Below are 9,175 nucleotides of genomic sequence, written 5' to 3'. Positions count from 1 at the left end.
TAAAATCTTTCTGACGACAAATATCAAGAGGATGTCTCAGAGGGTTTCAGGCCTCTTATTCCTTAGGTCTTTCAAAAATAAGATAAAATATTCAATGTATGACTTATCAAGTACCTTGCATAGGGGATTCTTTGTGTATGGGTTGTACCAGCTGATCACTAAGGATTCTTTCCACTCTAGGATTCTGTGATTTTGTGAAAATAAGGATTTCACAGCTCATGATGTCTTTGGCTACCTTCTATAGTATAAGCATCTTTATAACCATACTGAGCTAGATGAAGAAAAGATATGGAAAGGGGTGTGAAACGTCAGGATGAAAAGCTATTTGAATAAATTTGCATCATTTATGCATCCAGCAGAAATTTTAGTCCCCAGCCAGATTTAGTTTCAGAGACAAGAATGTTTTGATTCTGCTTCATTTCCAGCTGCAAAGTTCTGTTTCTGTCAAGTCCTAACTAACATGGAAAAATAAGCAGACAATAGAAGTGGCTGGATTGAACTAAGGTTTCACTGACCTTTCTTGTAGTAGGGCCTACTCAAATAGTTTCTTTCATCCTCAAAGGTTTCTAGATCACAGTAACTACTACTGATTTCTTGGGAGATGTATAATGGCAAACTAACAGTTTATGCTTGTTACTGCAGCTGCTTAACCTCAGCAACCTGCAAATCCCCTTCGAGTTGAACCCTCCACTCCCTGAACATTTTTTTTGTTTGTTGTTTTGTTTTGCTTTGCTTTGTTGGCAGGTAGAGTATGAATCTTGCTATGAAGGGTGGGAATGGGGTGGGTGGGGGAAGGTTTACCAAATGGCTAATACTTATTTTTCCTAACCATTGCTACCTAGAGGGGCTGGTTTGGAGGTACATCTCAAAAATAATTGAATTGATAAAATAGATCTGCATAGACAGCTCTTGAGATTGCTGCACTAACTCCCAGCATAGCTCTCTTGATTCAGAAAAGTATCAACTAGCCTCAGAATGCAGGTAAGTATTCCCTAAATATTTCAGAACATGATGATCTGCACATCTCTGAGTGATATGTCTTAGAAACCTAAAGAGAGAACTCTTCCTTTTAAAGTGAATGCCCATACAAATCTTTAAATAGATTGTAGAGTAGACCTTTCTCTCAGAGTAGAGTCTCCTCAAAAGAGAGCAGTTAAATCTTGCTCTCTTGGAATGAAGTATCCAGATTCGTCGAGCCTTTCTGTTTCAAGAATAGGAATAATGAGGGTATGTGTCTGTGAGCAGGAGGAGGGGATGGGTAACAAGGGAGAGAACAAAAATAACATTCTTAATTCTTTGGCTTAATGCATATTGGATCTGAAGCATTTTTGGATGATCAGTGAATAGTTTTAGAAAATACGTAGATCTTGGTTTAAAAATAAACAAATAATGGAACATTTAGGTTCAACATTCACAGAAAAAATAAAACAAAAATAGTTTTGATTTGAAGTTCAGCAGATTAGCATAACTCATTATGGCCATTAGTTCATCACTTATTTGTGTTTTTTTTTCCTTTATTTATTTCATTAAATATTTCCTGAATACATGTAAAAGAATTTTTAATGATCTTTTTTTTTAAATTTTGAATTCCAAATTCTCTCCTTCTCTCCGATAACAGTGCCCTCCTTGAGAAGGCAAGCACTTTGCTTTTGATTATATGTGTGAGGTCATAATAAAAACAGATTTGCATACTAGACAACCAACCAACCAACTTTATTTCTTAGCCAGTACCAGATTATTTTGATATTTTTCACTTTATAAGACAATTTAAAATCTGATACTTGTAGGCCAGTTTACTTCATTTTTTTCACTGATCTACTTGATAATTTTTGACTTTTTGTTCTTCTAAGTAATTTTTATTACTATTTTTTCTAGCTCTATAAAGGACATCTTAGACAGTTTGATTGGTATGGCACTGAATAAAGTAAATTAACTTCAGCAGAATTTTCATTTTTGTTTTATTGAGTTGGCCTATCCAAGAACAATGAATTTTTCTCCAACTGTTTGTATTTGTCTTTATAATTCTGAAGCATTTTCTAATTGTGTTCATACAGAACTTTCATTTGTCATGGCACATAGATTCCCAAGTATTTTGTATTATCTGCAATTATTTAAATCAAATTTCTATTTCAATTTCTTCCTGCTAATTTTTGTTGATAGTATATAGAATGCTCATGAGCTAGTTTTTAGTTGACTCTCTAGGATTCTCCAAGTATACCATCATCTTCAAAGAATGATATTTTGCCATTTATCATCTTCATTGGTGGTGTAGTCACTATTTTTTATTTTTGATAGTAATAATTTACTTTTTCCTTTCTTTTCTTAAATCAGAAGAATCTATATTTTACCTATTTTATTCGTTTTTTCTTTTCATGAAATCAGCTGCTAGTTATATTTATTAGTTGAATGGTATTTTTATTTTCAGTTTTATTATTCTTTACTTTTATTTTCATGACTTCCATTTGGGTGTCTAATTGGAGTTTCTTAATTTTTTTCTAGCTTTCTTTTCAGTTGCATACCCAATTCTGTGATCTGCATTTTCTCTTTATTATCAATGTATGCATTTAGAGATATACATTTGCTCCAAAGTACTGCTTTGTCTCCATCCCACAAAATTTGGAATGTTGTCTCAATGACATATTTCTCTTTAATGAAATTACGGACTGTTTCTATGATTTGTTCTTTGACCCAACTATTCTTTAGGATAGGTTATTCAGTTTCCAAATCACTTTTATCTATGCTTCATGGCTGTTCATTAAATGCAATTTTATGGCGTTATGGCCTTTAGGGGGGTACATTTAATATTTGTGCTTTTTTGCAATTGCTTGTGAGGTTTTTATGACCTAATAAATGGTCAGTTTTTGTGAAGGTGCCATATACAGCTGAGGAAAAGTGATGCTCCTTTCTATTCCCATTCAGTTTTCTCCAGAGGTCTCACACATCTAATTTTTCTAAAATTATATTAACCTCCTTGACTTCTTTCTTATTTTCTTATGGTTATATTTATCTGTCTCAAGAGGGGAAAGTTGAGATTATGCACAAATATATATTTTTACTGTATATCTCCTCCTGTGATTCAATGAAGTTTTCCTTTAAGAATTGGGATGCTATACTATTTGATACGTATATGTTTAGTGTTGATGTTACTGGCCTATGGTTCCTTTTAGCAAGACGTAGTTTTACTTCTAATCCCTTTTAATTTGGTCTGTTTTTGCTTTTGCTTTGTCTGAGGTTATGATTGCTATCCCTGACTTTTTTACTTCAAATGAAGCATTTGAAGCAAATGATTCTGCTTCAGCCATTTATTTTAATTGTGTGTAGCTCTCTCTTTTCTGTTTCTTTTTTTTTTAATATTAGAAGTTGGGAACTTTATTACTATCACATATTAACTATATTACACCACAAAAGTAACAAAGCAGCTAACATGGCAGTTTTCTGCTAGTGGCACACCTGACATTCATTGCTTTAACTTACTAGATTACCTTTTATCACACACGCCCCAGATAGCATTACTTCTATTTGGCACAATTAGAATGAGGTAATGCTAAACTACAAACAAATAATTCTCATTTCAGTGTCAGTTAATTTCTCAAATAGATGGACGATTACATAAAAATTTCTACAAGACCATGCCAATTCACTTAAAAGTCCATCCAATCTTATATAGCCTTTACCCAATGTCTTGCTGGTGTTGAGAAGATTGTCTAGCTAGAAAAATTAGTGGAACCAAGCCAAAGGCTTTGGAAGGGCATTGTAAAAAAAAATCTAGAGGGAATACCATTTTTTTTCCATTAAGAGGCTAGAAGTATACAGGCCTAACAGGTCAGGTAACATTTATTAGTCTTGTCCAAAGGTAAACTATACATTTTTTAAACAAAAATTACAATTGTGAGGCCAAATGAACTCACTTGCCTGTTACTTTTGTGCCCAAAAATTTTTGTAGCAAAGATGACCAAAGGATTTGTGCCAGTTACTTTAAATGCTTTCCACCCCCATTGAATTCTAATAATGGTTGACCCAAAGAACACACAGGTTTCACATTAAACTGTTTTAATGGTCTCAAAATTCTGTGACAGATTTTTGGTCAAGTTGTTTCCATTTAAAAATTACTGATTTTAAAAACTAATAACTTAAAACTGCCATGAAACAAATGGTCCACAAAAAACATTCCTTTCCTCCTGAAGCTTTTACGATGCATTGTAATCATTAACCAGTCTTTTACTATTAAACTTAAATGGCCAATTGAGACAAACAGTTCTGAGACCGTTCTTCCACCACTGATTAAAACTGGGGTGGCAGGTGTTGTACAGAATATTCATTTAGCCTTCTGGGCCTTCTGGGCAGATTTTGTGACCTTGCCAGCTCCAGCAGCCTTCTTGTCAACTGCCTTGATGACACCAACTGCAACAGTCTGCCTCATATCACGAACAGCAAAACGACCCAGAGGAGGATAATCAAAGAAGCTCTCCACACACATGGGCTTGCCTGGAACCATGTCAACGATGGCAGCATAACCAGATTTCAGGAATTTAGGGCCATCTTCCAGCTTCTTACCAGAACAACGATCAATCTTCTCCTTCAGTTCAGCAAACTTGCAAGCAATGTGAGTAGTGTGACAATCCAGAACAGGTGCATAGCCAGCACTGATTTGGCCTGGATGGTTCAGGATAATAACCTGTGCAGTGAAACCGGCTGCTTCCATAGGTGGGTCATTCTTGCTGTCACCAGCCACATTACCACGGCAGACATCTTTGACAGACACATTCTTGACATTGAAACCAACATTATCCCCTTGCAGAGCCTCACTCAAAGCTTCATGGTGCATTTTGACAGAATTTACTTCAGTTGTAACATTGACTGGGGCAAAGGTGACCACCATGCCTGGTTTTAGAACACCAGTTTCCACTCGGCCAACAGGAACAGTACCAATACCTCCAATCTTGTAGACATCTTGGAGGGGCAGACGAAGGGGCTTGTCAGTTGGACGAGTTGGTGGCAGGATGCAATCCAAAGCTTCAAGCATTGTAGTTCCATTAGCATTGCCATCCTTACAAGTGACTTTCCATCCCTTGAACCAAGGCATATTAGAGCTTGGCTCCAGCATATTATCACCATTCCAACCTGTAATTGTCACGAAAGCTACTGTGTCAGGGTTGTAGCCAATTTTCTTAATGTAGGTACTGACTTCCTTGACAATTTCCTTATATCTCTTCTGGCTGTAGGGGGGCTCGGTGGAATCCATTTTGTTTACACCAACAATCAGTTGTTTTATACCTAGTGTGTAGGCCAGAAGGGCATGCTCACGGGTCTGCACATTCTTTGAGATACCAGCTTCAAATTCACCAACACCAGCAGCAACAATCAGGACCGCACAGTCAGCCTGAGATGTGCCTGTAATCATGTTCTTGATAAAGTCTCTGTGTCCAGGAGCATCAATAATGGTCACGTAGTACTTGCTGGTCTCAAATTTCCACAGGAAGATATCAATAGTGATACCGCGCTCACATTCAGCCTTCAGTTTATCCAAGACCCAGGCATATTTGAAGGAGCCTTTTCCCATCTCAGCAGCCTCCTTCTCGAACTTCTCAATGGTTCTCTTGTCAATTCCACCACATTTGTAGATGAGGTGGCCAGTAGTGGTGGACTTGCCAGAGTCTACATGTGCAATGACGACAATGTTAATGTGAGTCTTTTCCTTGCCCATTTTTTTGGAAGTTTAGCGATGGTTTTCACAACACCTGTGTTCTGGCGGCAAACCCGTTGCGAAAAAGCCTCTTTTCTGTTTCTTATAAACAATTGTTGGATTCTGATTTCTAATCCATTCTGCTCACTGTTTCCATTTTATGGGTGAATTAATTCCACTCACGTTCAAAGTTATGACTACTAATTGTGCATTTCCCTCCATACTATTTCTTTTGTTTATCCTTCTCTTTTCTCTTTTTATCCAGTCTTTTCTCTGAAGTCTGTGGTACTTGTGACCACTGACTTCTTTTATTTTCTCTCCCTTTTATCATACCCTCCATTTTTTTCTGTTATGCCCTTCCCCTCCAAATTCCCTGTTAGGTAAGACAAATTTTTATTACTAGTTGAGTATGTAAAAATATATTCCCTCTTTGAACCAATTTACATGTGAGTGTGGTTCAAGCATTGCCCACCCCCTCATTTTCCCCTACACTGTAAAAGAAAATGTCCCTCATTCTTCTTCTCCCTTCCCCCTTACTCTTTCTTACCTATCCATTTCTTCTTACATCATCCCAAAATAATCACCTTATTCCTGCACCCTCTTTTTATGGAAAATTCTTCTAACTGCACTAATAATGATAAAAATTTCTACACACACACATACACACACACACACACACATACACGTATGTGTGTGTATGTGTATAACATGTAGCATTTTCCATATAGAAATTTAACACACAGTTTAACCTTATTGAGTCCCTTATGATTTCTCTTTCATGTTTTCCTTTTTATGCTTCTCATGAGTCTTGTATTTGGAAGTAAAATTTCCAATTCAGTTTTGGTCTTTTCACCAGGAATGCTTGAAAATACTGTATTTCATCAAATACTCATTTTTCCCCTGGAAGGATTATACTGTTTTTCTGAGTAAGCTATTCTTAATGGTAATCCTAATTTTTGTTTGTTTGTTTTGCTTTTTGGAATATCATATTCCAAGCTCTCCGCCTCTATAATGTTGGATAAATGGATAAATTCTGTGTGATCCTTATTGTGGCTCCACTGTATTTGAATGGTTTCTTTCTTGCTATTTGATTTTTCTTTTTTCTCTTTGACTGGGGAGCTCTGGAATTTGGCTATAATGTTCCTGAGAGTTTTTGTTTTAAGATCTCTTTTAGATGTTCATTGGTGTGCTCTTTCAATTTCTATTTTATCCACTTTTTGAGGTTATCTATGTAGCTTTCTTTGATAATTTCTTGAAATATAATGTCTAGCTCTTTCTTTGATTATGACTTTCAGGTAGTCCTATAATTATTAAATTATTTCTCCTTTATTTTCCATGTCACTTGTTTTTCCAATGAGATATTTCAAATTTTCTTCCATTTTTTTCATTCTCTTGAATATCTCCTGAAGTCATTAGCTTCCACTTGCCCAATTTTTAATTATTTTCTTCAGTATCTTTTATACGTTTTTTCCCCATTTACCTTATTCTGCTATTTAAAGAGTTATTTTCATCAGTTAATTTTTGTACCTCTGTTTCAATCTGTCAATTTTATTTTTAAGGTGCTATTTTTACTATATTTTTGTGCCTCTTTTACCAAGCTATTATTTATATTTTCATAATTTTTTCCTTTACTTTCATTTCTTGACCCAAATTTTCCTCTAGCACTCATGTTTTTTTGAATATCATTTTTTAAGTTCTTCCAGGAGTTCTTGTTGGGTTTGCATCCAATTCATTTTTTTAGATTTTGCTTGTAGCTATTTTGACTTCATTGTCTTCTGAGTTTGTCTTGATCATCCCCATCACCAAGGTAGATTTTTATGGTCAAGTCCTTTTTTTGTTTGTTTGTTTGCTCATTTTTCCACCCCAGTTCTTGATGTGGAAATTTATGTTAATGTTGGGCTGTGTTCCCTGTGTGTTAGTTGGAGAGGCTCTGTCTCTAGCATTAGGATTTTTTGGACCTTCTATTTTCTGAGATATCTCTGGAGTTTTGGAAATTTTCAGTGTTTCCAAGATGGTGTGATCAAAGAAGTGTGGTCACTTCCCTCTTTGTCTATACTCTGGCCACAACTCAGGAAGGGCCTCTGATCACTTCAGATTACAATTGATATTGTTCTTCAGGACCACTTCACTTTTAGGACTGGAAGTGATACTGCCCCTCAGAGTCCCTGATATCTTGCAGCCAGAAGTGACACTGCCTTTCAGGACTCCCACTTCCTCTTAAGTGAAAGTGCTCTTATCTACCCTTAAACTATTACCCAGAAGTGTGTATAAGAAATGGACCTGTCAGATGATGGTTGGTCAAGTGCTAAAAATAGATTACCCTGTAATCTCTTTATGACTGGAAGTCAGGTCCTTTACCATCTCTGGCTTGAGAGCTCCAAAAGCTGCTGCTACTTCTGTGGCTACATAGTCCCACCATTAGTCCATGTGGCCTCTGGGCCAGCCTTCCTCCCCTTTGTAACAGATCTCTCCTAGTGACCTACTATGTTGCCCTGGATTGGAAGAAACACTTATTCTGACCTTTTTTGTTGGTTCTTCCACTCCAGAGTTCAATCTGAGGTATTATTTTAAATTTGTTTGAAGGGTAATGTCCAGAGAGCTTGACTGAATGCCTCTGTATTCCTTCATCTTGGCTCAACCTTGGTTCACCATTCATCTTGAAATCCATAATGAATATGTACAATTGATCCACTCCTTTAAAATGAGTATAAGCAATGTAAAACTCTTCCTCACCCAGTAACTTTAATAATTTTCTTCAAATCTGATACTGTGGAAAGAATCATAGATAAAAATTAAAAGGATTTAAATGTAGTCCTGGTACTGCCAGTTAACTATCTGATCATGTATATGTCATTTTGTCTCTCTAAGTCTCTATTTCCTTATCTGTAAAAGGAGGAGAAGTGGAGTAAGTGATCTCTCAGTTTGCTTCCAGGTCTCATATTGGGTAATATCCTCAATCACCATTCATAATAAATATAAAAGTATGCAGGCATACATAATGAAATTGAGTACTTCTCAATTTGTACAGCCTGCTGTAGGTAGGTATAAAAATATACCTATCTGGGGTGGAGCCAAGATGGTGGCAGTTGAAAGCAGGGACTTGCTTAACCTCCCCACCAAATCCCTCCAAACACCTATAAAAAATGGCTCTGAACAGATTCTAGAGCTGCAGGACCCACAAAATAGCAGAGGGAAACAGATCTCCAGCCCAGGAGAGCCTGGATGGTCACTGGGAAGGGTCTATCGCATGGTGCTGAGAGCAGAGGGCAGCCCAGTGTGGGAAGATCTGGGACAGACCAGACCCAGAGTCAGCTAGCCAGAAGAGGCCTTGTGGCCATGAAACTGTGGCAGTTGCCAGGCTTCTTAACCAAAGAAAACCAAAGAGCAGGTTAGGGGTAAACTGCAGGATTGAATTCAGAGCAGTCCAGCTGCCAGCTATGGGGGTGGAGGCTGTGCAGTGGTGGTGGTAGCAGCAGCAGGAATCTCCTGAAC

At 36.9% G+C, this 9,175-nt stretch overlaps 1 protein-coding gene across 1 annotated transcript; it reads right to left on the bottom strand.

Annotated features, from left to right (window-relative positions):
- Window positions 1-4,038: 4,038 nt before the first annotated feature.
- On the bottom strand, window positions 4,039-5,772 carry LOC118843289 (elongation factor 1-alpha 1-like). Its single transcript, XM_036750857.1, has one exon. It carries the CDS (start codon window positions 5,702-5,704, stop codon window positions 4,316-4,318), a length of 1,389 nt encoding a protein of 462 aa, XP_036606752.1. The 5' UTR covers window positions 5,705-5,772; the 3' UTR covers window positions 4,039-4,315.
- Between the last annotated feature and the right edge of the window lie 3,403 nt (window positions 5,773-9,175).

This window comes from Trichosurus vulpecula, chromosome 3 (genome assembly GCF_011100635.1).
Source record: "Trichosurus vulpecula isolate mTriVul1 chromosome 3, mTriVul1.pri, whole genome shotgun sequence".
Taxonomy (NCBI): domain Eukaryota; kingdom Metazoa; phylum Chordata; class Mammalia; order Diprotodontia; family Phalangeridae; genus Trichosurus; species Trichosurus vulpecula.
The sequence above is the reverse complement of the archived record's forward strand: the minus strand, read 5'-3'. Positions and strand labels throughout refer to the sequence as shown.

Excerpts from the sequence above, each read along its gene's own strand:
- LOC118843289 (XM_036750857.1), bottom strand. The coding sequence starts at position 5,704 with ATGGGCAAGGAAAAGACTCACATTAACATTGTCGTCATTGCACATGTA.